The following is a 12,715-nucleotide window of genomic DNA, read 5'->3' as shown; positions in this document are numbered from 1 at the left end:
TTTTTGAGAGGTTTAGGATATTCTCTGCTCCCTAACAGGTTTAGGATTTGCTATACTTCCTAAGAGGGGGTTCTTTTATTTTAGGGAGGTTTAGGATTGGCTTTGTCCCCTAAGAGGAGGCTCTTCTTTTTAGGGGGGGTTTAGGACTTGCTCTGTTCCCTAAGAGGTTTAGGATTTGGCCTACTCCCTAAGAGGAGGTTCTTTTTAGGTAGGTTTAGGTTTTGCTTTGTTCCCTAAGAGCTGGCTCTTTTTGGGGAGGTTCGGGATTTGCTCTGCTCCCTAAGAGGAGGTTCTTTCTTTTTGGGCAGGTTTAGGATTTGCTCTGCTCCCTAAGAGGTTCTTTTTGGAGAGATTTAGAATTTGCTCTGCTCCCTGAGAGCTGGTTCTTTTTGGGGAGGTTCGGGATTGGCTCTGCTCCCTAAGAGGTTTAGGATTGGCTCTGCTCCCTAAGAGCTGGTGCTTTTTGGGGAAGTTTGGGATTTGCTCTGCTCCCTAAGAGCTGGTTCTTTTTAGGCAGGTTTAGGATTTGCTTTGCTCCCTAAGAGGTTCTTTTTGGAGAGATTTAGAATTTGCTCTGCTCCCTGAGAGCTGGTGCTTTTTGGGCAGGTTTAGAATTTGCTCTGCTCCCTGAGAGCTGGTGCTTTTTGCAGAGGTTCAGGATTTGGTCTGCTCCACAAGAGGAGGTTCTTCTTTTTGGGGAGGTTTAGGATTTGCTCTGCTCCATAAAAGGACATTCTTTCTTTTTAGGGAGGTTTGGGATTTGCTCTGCTCCCTAAGAGAAAGTTCTTCTTTTTAGGCAGGTTTAGGATTTGCTCTGCTCCCTAAGAAGTTGCGGATTTGCTCTGCTCCCTTAGAGGAGATTCTTGTTTTTAGGGAGGTTTAGGATTTGTTCTACTTCCTAAGGGCTGGTTCTTTTTAGGGAGGTTTAGGATTTGCTCTGCTCCCTAAGAGGAGGTTCTTTTTGGAGAGGTTTAGGATTTGTTTTGTTCCCTAAGAGGTTCTTTTTCTTTAAGATAGGTTTAGGATTTTCTCTGCTCCCTAAGAGGAGGTTCTTTCCTTTTAGGGAGGTTTAGGATTTGCTCTACTCACTAAGAGCTGGTTCTTTTTCTTTAGGAGAGATTTAGGATTTTCTCTGCTCCCTAAAAGGAGGTTCTTTATCTTTAGGATTAGAGAGGTTTAGGATTTGCTCTGCTCCCCAAAAGGAGGTTCTTTTTAGGGAGGTTTAGGAATTTCTCTGCTCCCTAAGAGCTTTTCATGGAAGCATGGAATGGTTTGGGTTGGGAGATTAAAATCCTCCAGTTACATTATCCCAGGTTCAACCTTGGACACTTCCAGGGCAGCCACAGCTTTTCTGGAAATTCCATCCCACCACCCTTACAGGAATTTCCTTCCAATATCCCAAACTTCTCCCTATTTTAATAGTATAGGAGGAATTGATAAACCAGACAGGTGCTTGCTGTCCCCAGAGAGTGAAATCTCAGGAAAATTTCAAAGCTGAAAAACACGACACTAAAAAATAACAATTAAAAAGAAAATAAAAATTTAAAAAAAAAAAGGCAAAACCCAGAACAACAGAACAAAGACACCACCACAAGGCTCTGAACTCCGACACAAACCACACACTGCAACACCAGGAGAGGGAACAGCTAGTCCTTGGATCACAAAGGCAAAATTCTTGCATGACCAGGAGACACACGGGCAGATTTGGGAGGGATGAATCCCACGGAGGAATTTCATGTCCCTGTTCCATCACCGCGGGGACGAGCACGTCACCCTGGCCCCGATGACACGGACCAAATGAGAAACTCCTTTGTGCTACGGAGAATTTAAGGAAAAGGAGTCTGTGCCAAATCTTTTACAAGGACTTGGCTGGCTCACAAACAACTTCCCTCGGTAAGCAAAGCCTCTGTAGAGCTGCGTGACCCCGCTTGGCATCGAGGAAAAATCCTCATGGATCTGTCATTCCTACACCCTACAGGCAGAGAATTGCCTCTCCACCTTGGCCTACCTGTGGGGAAGGCAGGGATTACACCAGCACCACAAAATCCTGTTTTCTAAGGGTTTTGATGGTGCTGGCAGATTGCAGGACCTCAAGCCCAAGGTCTCGAGCGGCCGCAGCAGGAACCGCTTTGGCAACTCCAAATAAAGGTGTCCCACTAAGGAATAAACTGTTCAAGCTGCACAACAGCCTTGAACCAAACCCCTGGGTGTTTTTTCCTTCCCAGCAGGGCCTTGTCCTCCCCCACTTCTGGTGATGCAAGAGTAAAAAGCTTCCGTTAAGGGCTGGTAAAGCTCTTTAAAATGAGCGCACGCACACACGGAGATGATTTGAGTCTCTCGCCGGGTTCTAGCCATACCTTCCCGTGCCTCTACCGCTTCTACTGTGGCTGCAATACAGAAGAACAGTGGCATGCAGAAATGAAGACAGGGAAAAAAAAAAATAAATAAAACAAAACAAAAAAACCAAAACAAAACAGAAAAAATAAAAAAAAAAAAAGGAACAAAAACAGAGTGACAGTGAGTGATCCGACATCATGGCTGCGACGCAGAGCCCGCGGCCCCCCAGCCCCGGTGGTGCCAAACGAGTGGCGAGAGGGGAGAAAAAGGTGACAGGAGGTGGAGAGGAAAAGGGGAAGGGGACCCCCGAGGGCTCAGGGGGAGTCTCCTTTCCTCTGGGTTGATCTGATGGAAGGACAGAGAGCAGAGAGTGGGGGCTTCCTGCTGTGTGCACTGCACGGGGACACGCTCAGAGCAAGCTCTGCTCCCAGCTGGGTGGCTCCAGAACACCTCTGGGTGATCGGTTATGTGGGATTCACCCTGCACCACACAGAAGGGATCCCAGGGGATGCTGTGGAGCAGTGGGAAGGAGAGGAGCAGCCTGTTTTCCAGGGAAGGACAAGCAGCAGGTACTGGGCTGCTCCGCTCCCGCTGCCTTGAGTCGTAACAGAAAATCAGGCTCCAAATCCAGTCTGGCTTCAGCTCCACCTCCTGCAAGTGTTACCAAGCAACAGGGCACCACAGAGCTGAGCAATGTCCCCCTTCCTCAATCTGCTGCAGCAACATCCAAGGCTTGGTAGGCCCTGCCTCAACATCTGGAAGGACGCCCTTCCCTTGAGCAGATTCTCTGGATTTTAGCCTCAAAACTGCAGCTTTTTTCACTTTGGCCACAATGCAGAGGCCACGTGGTCCTGGGGAGGCCACGGAGGAAGGATGGAGCTGTGGCTGCACAGCTCTGCCCCAGATTCCGTGACTTTGTTCAGTTGATTTTGCCAAGCCCTGCTGTGAAAGGCTGGGGAGAGGCTCAGGAGGGCAGGGCCCCCCCTCACTGCAGCCCTGGCACCCCAAAAGGGGGGCACAGCCCCTCCTCCTCACCCAGCAGACGGGGCTCCCGTAAATTCACCGGGAGTGGGAAGGGATGTGCAAAACGGGAAAGGGTGGGAGGATGGGGAAAAGGGGGAGGGAAAAGGGTCAGGACAGGGAAAGGGAGGAGGAAAGGGGGAAGGACAGGGAAAGGAGGGTGAGAGAAGGAGGAAGGACAGGGGAAAGGAAAGGGGTCAGGACAGGGAAATGGGGTTTGGAGAAGGTGGAAGGACAGGGAAAGGAAGGTGGGAGAAGGGGAAGGACAAGGAAAAGGGGGAGGGAAAAGGGTAGGAGAGGGGAAAGGGGGAGAAAAGGGGAAGGACAGGGAAGGGAGGGGAGAAGGGGAAGGACAGGGAAGGGAGGTGGAGAAGGAGGAAGGAAAGGGAAAGAAGGGCAGAGGAAAGGGGGAAAGGGAGACAGGGAAAGGAGGGTGGAGAAGGAGGAAGGACAGGGAAAGGAGAATGGGAAAAGGGGAAGGACAGGGAAAGGGGGAAGGAAAGGGGTCAGGACAGGGAAAAGAGAATGGGAGAAGGGGAAGGACAGGGAAAAGGAGGGTGAGAGAAGGGGGAAGGACAGGGAAAAGGGGGAGGGAAAAGGGTCAGGACAGGGAAAAGAGAATGGGAGAAGGGGAAGGACAGGGAAAAGGGGGAAGGAAAGGGGTCAGGACAGGGAAAAGGGGAAGGAAAGGGGTCAGGACAGGGAAATGGGGTTGGGAGAAGGTGGAAGGACAGGGAAAGGAGAATGGGAAAAGGGGAAGGACAGGGAAAGGGGTCAGGACAGGGAAAAGAGAATGGGAGAAGGTGGAAGGACAGAGAAAAGGGGGAGGGAAAAGGCTCAGGACAGGGAGAGTGGGAGAAGGGGAAGGTTAGGGAAAAGGGAGAAGGAAAGGGGTCAGGACAGGGAAAAGGAGGGTGAGAGAAGGAGGAAGGACAGGGAAAGGAGAGAGGGAGAAGGAAGGGCAGGGAAATGGGGTGAGGAGGGCAGGAGAAGCCGGGAGATGCCGAGGGCAGCAGGGACAGCCTGCAGGCGCGGGCGGGGCGGGTAAGGCAGCAGCAAAGGCCCAGCTTGTTTGTTCTGTCCTGGGGAGAGGCTGATTTTGGGGGACAGGAGATCCCTGGTACCCCTGAGAGGGGAAGGAGCTGGAGAACGTCCCAGCATGACCCTGTGCTGTCGGGATACAGGGACAGAGCTGCTGCAGCAGCCACCTTCCCACTCAGGCTCTGTTCCCAGAACTGGGGCGACAGGGCTGTGATGGTTTCTATAAAAAAAGGGAAAAAATATCCATCCTGCTCTGTGGGCAGAGAAATCCATGAGCTTGGGAGCGCTGCTGCATCCTCCCTGGGAGCAGGCAGGGATATTGCCACGTTTCTGACTCGTGAGCTCTTTAATCCAGGCAAACCCCAGCCCCAGCCCGGGGAGAGCTGCAGGAAATCCCCGGTGCCCATGGAAGGGGGAAGCTGGGGAGGTGCCAGGCTTCAAAGGCCATGGCAGGGGAGGATTAACACACTGGATTACAGGATTCCCCCTGGGCTGGCTCATTCCCTGAGCACCAGCCAACCTCCTTGCCCTGGGAGGGGAAGGATCAGATCCTTTGCTTTCTGAGCTGCTGAGGGAGGCAGCAAATTTGGGAAGAAACCTCCACAACTACCTCAAAACCTGAGAGGAGACTTTTCTGAACCATCCAGCCCTGGAGGAACCTCGTTCCTTTGGCTGGACCTTCCTCCTGTTTGGGATTCATGACTTTGACAGGGGCAGATTGGGAGGGGGGTGGTTGAACGAAGAACAAACAAGCAGCTGTGTCACTGTCACATTCACACAGAGGCAGTGTCACTGTCACATTCACACAGAGGCTGTCACACAGCAGCAGCACAGCGAGGTGAGGCAGAGGATGTGCACCATGCAGCGTTAGAAGGGAAATCAAGGAGAAAAACTTGTTGCAGAAACAAACAATTAAGCACTAAACATGCTTTAGGCAGGGTGCTGTGGGTTTCCTTCCTCGAGGGTACACGGGGACAGCTTGGCATCTCTCCACACCCCCACCTACACCTCTGCTTGCTCCTGCTTGGCAATCCTTCCTCCCCAGGGGCCTGAACCCTGGCTGGGGTCCCCTGGCACCCTCCAGGCCGCCCGTGGGAGCTGCCCCAGGGGGTTTGGGGCAGGGGGATGCAGGGGCAGGGATACTCACCGGTCTGCAGGGTCTGCCTCCCCCCCGAGAGCACTCCCAGGGGCAGGGTACCTGTGGGGGTCAGGCCTTTGAGGGTCAGCACGCTCTCACTCTCCTCCCTGCAGGGAACAGCAGCAGTTACACACTGAGTTATGTGTTATGGGATCATGGATCATGAGAATCACGGGATCTTTAAGGCTGGAAAAGACTTGTAAGGTCACCCAGCAGCACCACTACCCACGTCCCCAAGTGCCACATCCACACATCTGTTCAACCTCTCAGCCCTGCACAGCCCATTCCAGTACCTGGCAACCCTTTCCATGCAGAAATTTCCCCTAATATCCAACCTGAATCTCCCCTGCTGTAGTCTGAGGTCATTTCCTCCCCTCTGTCATTTGTTATTTAGGAGAAAAGTCCAACCCCCACCTGGCTACAACTTTCCTTCAGGAAAATGTGTCCTGAAAGAGTCAGGACAAATCACCTGTTCTAGGAAGTTTTTCCCTACTTTTTTTCCTAACCAGTGTTCCCCACCACCCAGTCCCCAAATTAAACTCAGCCCCAAAATTATGTGCAGTCCCTGAATTAAACCTAGTTTCTGAATTAAGTCCAGTCCCCAATTTAAGCCCAGTCCCTAAATTAAGCCCAGTCTCAAAATTTAGCCCAGTCCCCAAATTATACTCAGTCCCCAATTAAGGCCCAGTCCCCAATTTAAGCCCAGTCCCAAAACTAAGCTCAGTCCCTGAATTAAACCCAGTTCCTGAATTAAGCCCAGTGCCCAAATTAAGTCTGGTCCCAGAATTTAGCCCAGTCCCCAGATTAAGCCCAGACCCCAAACCGTGCCCAGTACCCAAACTATGCCCAGTACCCAAAACTAAGTCGAGTCCCCAGTTTAAGCTGAGTCTCCACTTTAAGCCCAAACCCCAAATTAAACTCAGTCCCCAATTTAAGCCCAGACCCCAAATTAAGCCCAGACCCCAAACTAAGCCCAGTCCCCAAACTAAGCCCAGCCCCCAGTTTAAGCCCAGTGCCCAGCCCATCCTCACCGAAGGACTGAGAAGACCCGTGCCATCTTCCCAATGGCTCTGATCTTATTCCTGATGATCTCCTTGCGCACCGTTGTCCCACCTGAGGGACAGAAAAGAGCAGAGAGCAGCACGTTGGAGGCTTCCTGCTCTGCAGGGAGGGTCAGCATGAAGCCCCTGCCTGACTCCAGGAAAAGAAATCATGGCTTGTACAGAGTCACAGCTACACCGGAGAGAGAACGGTGCTGGAAAGGATGGCATCAGGATGGCACCAGGATGGCATCAGGATGGCACCAGGATGGCGGTGAGGAGGGCAACACCAACGAGATGGCACACACGGAACTCGAGAGGGCTGAAGAGAGTAGAACCACCACAGGACACGGGCTCGGGGAGGTGTGGCTGCCAGGGCACAGCTGGGCCCACACTGCACGGGATGGGACACAAATGACTCAGCCATGAGGACACGCTTGGCAAGGCAGAGCACGGAGGGGCTGATGGGCACCGCTGGGCTCGCCCGCAGCGGCACACAAGCATCAGCTTTGGCATCCAAGGAGCACAGGGAAGGGCTGGCCCGAGCCTGGCAGCTCTGCTCTGACCCCACACGGACACAACAGAACAAGGGGGAGCTCCCCTTCCGCTCTACGGACCCGACGGGAGAGAGAAACATAAAAAAAGCACAGAGGGAGCTGAAATCAAAGGGAAAATTCAGGTGGAAAGAGGGAACAAATCCATCTCCTCTCAGCTGAGATTCCTCACATGGCCCAGTACACATCAGGACAGGGAAGCCAAACCCAGGGCTAACATGCACCATGGCTCAGCCATGCACTACGTGGCTGCATTCAGAATCGGGTAGAAACGTGACCCCCGTTTCTCAGAGTTCCTGCAGGAACGCAGAAGGGTTAAAAAACACATGGAGCTTATGTTAAAACTGAAAGGGGATGAAGAGACTGCCCCACTAGTCAGCTCTGGAAATCCACTTCAAGGATCTGGTGGCACAGGCAGTGATAATTAAGCTCGTAGCAAATTCTAGCTGGGTACCTTTCGGATAGCTTGAAATGTAGTGATCTTCAGGGAGAGGAGACACCAAGAAACAAGTAGATGAAGACAGAGATAGAAGAAACAAATTTAATTTTCATGGGAGGGAGGAAAGAAAAAAACCAAAAAAGCAAAAAACAAAACGGAAATGCAATGGGATAAGCGGGTTAGAGTCTCCACCTGGGGCCGAGGCAGCTCAGGCCCCACTTCTGGCTGCCCCCCTCAGCTTCCTCAGGTCACCACCTCACTCCTGAGTCCCCCCAAAATCCAAACTGCTCATCAGCTCAACCACTGATTTGTCCCCTTCATGCACAGCTTAAAAGCAGGGCCAAACCCAGCGTTTTTGGGGAGAGGGTGACACGAGAAGCCACTTTACAGAGGAGTTCACTGCAACAGATGAGAGAAGATTGGGTGGATATTTTGGTGCAGAAAATTCTGAATTGGGGGAAAAAATAACCAGCAGCCTGTGTAAGGAGCAGGAAACCATTCCCAGAGTAGCTGGCAAGAAGTGTCTGTCGCAGTGAATGTCATTTCATTTCTCTGTGACTGAACAGCAAAGGAGGAAAAAAAAACCCCAAACATTCCCTACCCAAAACTGCAAAAAGAACTGGAGACCCTGGCTGGGAATCCAGCTATAAATCAAGTGCTGCTCAGGCATGAAAGACCATGCCCAGCCTTTCCCCCCGCTGCTCTCTGCTGCCAGCAGGGATATTTTACCTTCCAAGGTCTCGTCGCCATCCGAGATCAGCTCGTCGTCGGAGCAGATGTTGAGGATGTTCACGAGCATCTCGGTGACTGCAAGAGGCACAGACAGAGAGGTCAGAGAGGCCTGGCCGTGCAGAGGGATTTGGAGGGCCAGGGAAGGATTTCAAGGTCGTCTGTGCCTTGCAAGTGGGAGCCTAAAGACACTTTTAGGCACAGGCTGCTGGTGCCCGCAGCGGCGCCGGAGCAGACGACACACGCTGCAGCTTCTGCCAAGGAGGTGGATGCAGGCCAAGCACATCACAGAGGAACCAGACGTGGGGAAGGAGGTGCCAACATTCCTGCAGAACAGCCTGAGCTCCCTCAAGGTCCCCCCTCCCCATCCTCACCCACACCAAAGCCACCTGGCTCTGAGAAGGGCCAAATTTCGGGAGGGGGGGGATTCGACCTTTGGTGCCTCAAAGTCAAAAAATCCTTTGGGAGTGGTGAGGGTGAAGCTGCACCCCAAATATACGAGATTGGGGTGGAATTTAATCTCATCAGGAGAGGTGAAAATCCTTTTGGTGAAAAGCTGAGGCAAAGTCTTGGTCATATTTTAAGCTGCCTCGCCTTGTTCAGAATGAAATAAGCCTTGGATTGAAGTGAATGCTTCCTTTTTGGTGGGCCAGGAGCCAACAGGAATTTAAAATTCCTCTGCTGCAAACCGAGAGAAACATCTCCAAATTCTGAGGTGGGGCTACAGCACCCAAGAGCAGCCCCACCAGCAATGCAGGAAGAGCAAGAAAGGAGTGTTTTATTGGTAAAAGCTTTTTCAAACAGCTGGTTTTGCATGAATTTCACCCAGTAATGAAGATCTCCTTGAGCCTGAAGTGCTCTCCTCTGCTACCTGGAGCTGCAACACTCTCCCAGCAGTGTGGGACAGGTTTGTGACACTCAGGCTATGAGGAGCAGTCACTGGGAGTTTGGAACAGAACCCCAAATCTCTCTTACCCTTTTCCCCTACGAAAGGCAAGGACCATGTGAAGACATCCATGAAGTTTGGAAGCCAGTAGGGGTGAGGGGAACAGTTGAACTGCCTGATGTTCATGACGTTGTTTTCATATTTCAGTACAGCAGCTGCGGGACAAAAGGCAGAGAGAATAAATGTCCATGGGCACTTTCCACCTACAGAATCCTGGATTTGAAGGATCTTAAGGGCAGCAACACCTTCCACTATCCCAGGGTGCTCCAAGCCCTCCCAGCCTGGCCTTGGGCACTTCCAGGGATCCAGGGGCAGCCACAGAAAATCTGGGAATTCCATCAGCCCCTCACCACCCTCACAGAAGAAATTCCTGCTCAATCTCCCATCCAGCCCTGCCCTCTGGCAGTGGGAGCCATTCCCTGTGTGCTGTCCCTCCATCCCTTGTTCCCAGTCCCTCTCCAGCTCTCCTGGAGCCCCTGTAGGCTCTGAGCTCTCCCTGGAGCTTCTTCCTCTTTCACCTCCAGCTCTCCCAGCCTGGCTCCCTCTGCAAGTTTTATAAAACCTTCATTATCAACACTCTGTTACACTCCTGTGGCATCAAGCTACCAACTCTCCAAAATGAGAAGAGAAATTTTGGTTTCCTCAGGTTGGTTCTCAGCTTAGAACATTGAAACTCAAACAGAGCCAAGATTCAAAGTGAGGGGTGAAAACCCCACAGCTGGAGAAAATTCCACCATGATCCCCATGGTTTAGGGGCAGAGGGAAGTGGGAAACTTTCCTACACTATCAGCTCCTGTGGGATGGCAGCATCCATCAGAAGGGCTCCATTCTCCTGTGCTGGCAATGAAAGCTTCATTCCAGGCCTCAATGACTCCACAGTTAATTGCCACAGTAACACATTAAGTCAACCACTTCAGCTCAGCACACAAAGCTCTCTTTCATTCCAGGCACAAGAATGTGACTGGAGGAGAGGGTTTGTATCCAAAATAGGGTGGTTTTTGTATCAAAACCAGTGTGGTGGCAGCTGGAGCAGGACAGGGATTGTCCCTCTGTGCTGGGCACTGGGGAGGTGCCTCGAGGGCTGTGTCCAGTTCTGGTCCCCTCACTGAGACCTGGAGGGGCTGGGGGGGATCCAGGGAAGGGAACAGAGCTGGGGAAGGGGCTGGAGCACCAGAAAGGGCTGAGGGAGCTGGGCAGGGGCTCAGCCTGGAGCAAAGGAGGCTCAGGGGGCCCTTGTGGCTCTGCCCAGCTCCTGCCAGGAGGGCACAGGGACAGGAGCAGAGGGAACGGCCTCAGGCTGGGCCAGGGCAGCTCAGGGTGGGCACAGCAGGAATTTCCCCATGGAAAGGGGGCTCAGGAGTCAGGGTGGCACAGCAGGAATTTCCCCATGGAAAGGGGGCCAGGGCAGCTCAGGGTGGGCACAGCAGGAATTTCCCCATGGAAAGGGGGCTCAGGGCAGCTCAGGGTGGGCACAGCAGGAATTTCCCCATGGAAAGGGGGCTCAGGGCAGCTCAGGGTGGGCACAGCAGGAATTTCCCCATGGAAAGGGGCTCAGGGCAGCTCAGGGTGGGCACAGCAGGAATTTCCCATGCAAAGGGGGCTCAGGGACTCGGTGGAAGCAGAATCCGCAAAGGCCAGGCTGGATGCAGAGGTTGGAGTGCCCATCCCTGCAGGAGTCCAAGGAACAGCTGAAGTGACACTCAGTGAAAGGTGGGGATTGGGCACAGGTTGGACTCAATGGCTTGGAGCTCTTTTCCAATTAAATTATCCTGTGATTTTGGGAGGGCAGAGTGGGAGAGGGATTTCCTGACCCCCCCCCAAAAGCAGCAGAGCCTTAGCCTTACCCTTGTTGTTATAGACATCTAAGTAATTTGGTGCAGAGAAGATTGTGATTAACGAGGGAAAGCCCGTGGTCTGGCTCTTCCTGTACATTCGGTACCTGAAAAACAGAGCACGAGTTAAACCCGGTTTAACACAGCCCAAACCTGGTTTAGCACGGCCCAAACCCGGTTTAGCACGGCCCAAACCCGGCTCAGCACGGCCCAAACCCGGTTCAGCACGGCCCAAACCCGTTTAACAACAACGCCCAAAACCGGCCCAGCAACGGCCAAACCCGCTCAGCACGGCCCGAACCTGTTTAGCACCGCCCAAACCCCGCCCAGCACGCCGAAACCCGCTAAGCACACCCAAACCCGGCTCAGCACGGCCCAAACCCGGCTCAGCACGGCCCAAACCCCGCCCAGCCCAACCCAAACCCCGCCCAACCCAACCCAAACCCCGCCCAACCCAGCCCAAACCCCGCCCAACCCAACCCAAACCCCGCCCATCCCAGCCCAGCCCAACCCAAACCCCGCCCATCCCAACCCAAACCCCGCCCAGCCCAACCCAAACCCCGCCCAGCCCAGCCCAAACCCCGCCCAGCCCAACCCAAACCCCGCCCATCCCAGCCCAAACCCCGCCCATCCCAGCCCAAACCCCGCCCAGCCCAACCCAAACCCCGCCCATCCCAACCCAAACCCCGCCCAGCACAGCCCAAACCCCGCCCAGCCCCGGGGCTGCAGCACTCACCCAGCGTCCTGGGCTTCGTGAGCTCGGATTACGGATAACAAACTATTGTTCTGCAAAAATTCACACACTGCAGGATAACTGCAAAACAAAAAGGGAGGAGAACTCAGCTGAGAGCAAAGGAGAACTCAGAGCTCGGGTGGTCTTGGTTTCTGGGAGTGGCCACTTGTAGGAAACATCCAGTTTCTGTCCAGCACCAAATATATTTTATTCAAAAATTACTCAAATTATATATTTTTATTCAAAAATTCATTGCAAAGGGTTCTGTTAAACCTTTCCATAAGTGGACTATCAGCACAAATCCTTTTTTAGCAAGGAAGGAATACTTCCTAGAGATCCAAGTGCTGCAAACCACTCATAGAGCCAGTCCAAAGAAGCACCTCTGCTGCTGGAGATCCCAATTCTACAAAGTAACTTATCCAAAGACAAATCAAAATTCACATTTATCCAAAGACATCTCAATATTCAAATTTATTCAAAGACAGCTCAATATTCACAGAACCACAGAATAATGAGGTTGGAAGAGACCTCTAAGATCAAGTCCAACCTATGCCCTAACACCTCACCCAGACTATAGCACCCAGTGCCATGTCCAGGCTTTTTTTAAACACATCCAGAGATGGTGATTCTCCCTGGGAAGAGCATTCCAGTACTTTATTATAATTTTGGTGAAAATTTTTTTCCTAATATTCAACCTATACCTTCCCTGACGTAGCAAATACTTATCCGAAGACAGTTCAATATCCAAAGATAGCTCAATATTTAAACCTATACAAAGACACCTCAATGTCCAAAGACAGCTCAATATTTAAACTTATCCAAAGTCAGATCAATATCCAAAGACAGCTCAATATCCAAAGACAGCTCAATACTCAAACTTATACAAAGACAGCTTAATATTTAAAC

At 52.2% G+C, this 12,715-nt stretch overlaps 1 protein-coding gene across 6 annotated transcripts in view; it reads right to left on the bottom strand.

Annotated features, from left to right (window-relative positions):
• The window catches only part of PPP3CC (protein phosphatase 3 catalytic subunit gamma), a 69,360-nt gene that overhangs the window by 5,514 nt on the left and 51,131 nt on the right, over positions 1–12,715 (bottom strand). Inside the window, exons 7-14 of one of the 6 annotated variants that reach the window (XM_064731014.1) lie at positions 11,813–11,890; positions 11,089–11,183; positions 9,274–9,399; positions 8,299–8,376; positions 7,585–7,611; positions 6,568–6,649; positions 5,546–5,643; positions 2,316–2,387 (exon numbers count right to left, since the gene is read on the bottom strand). In XM_064731014.1, coding sequence (XP_064587084.1) covers positions 2,316–2,387; positions 5,546–5,643; positions 6,568–6,649; positions 7,585–7,611; positions 8,299–8,376; positions 9,274–9,399; positions 11,089–11,183; positions 11,813–11,890 — 656 coding nt within the window. The remainder of the gene's footprint in view (positions 1–2,315; positions 2,388–5,545; positions 5,644–6,567; positions 6,650–7,584; positions 7,612–8,298; positions 8,377–9,273; positions 9,400–11,088; positions 11,184–11,812; positions 11,891–12,715) is intronic. The other 5 variants (XM_064731016.1, XM_064731018.1, XM_064731015.1 and 2 more) reach the window with 5 other exon arrangements.

This window comes from Zonotrichia leucophrys, chromosome 22 (assembly GCF_028769735.1).
Source record: "Zonotrichia leucophrys gambelii isolate GWCS_2022_RI chromosome 22, RI_Zleu_2.0, whole genome shotgun sequence".
NCBI classification, from domain to species: Eukaryota; Metazoa; Chordata; class Aves; order Passeriformes; family Passerellidae; genus Zonotrichia; species Zonotrichia leucophrys.
The sequence above is the reverse complement of the archived record's forward strand: the minus strand, read 5'-3'. Positions and strand labels throughout refer to the sequence as shown.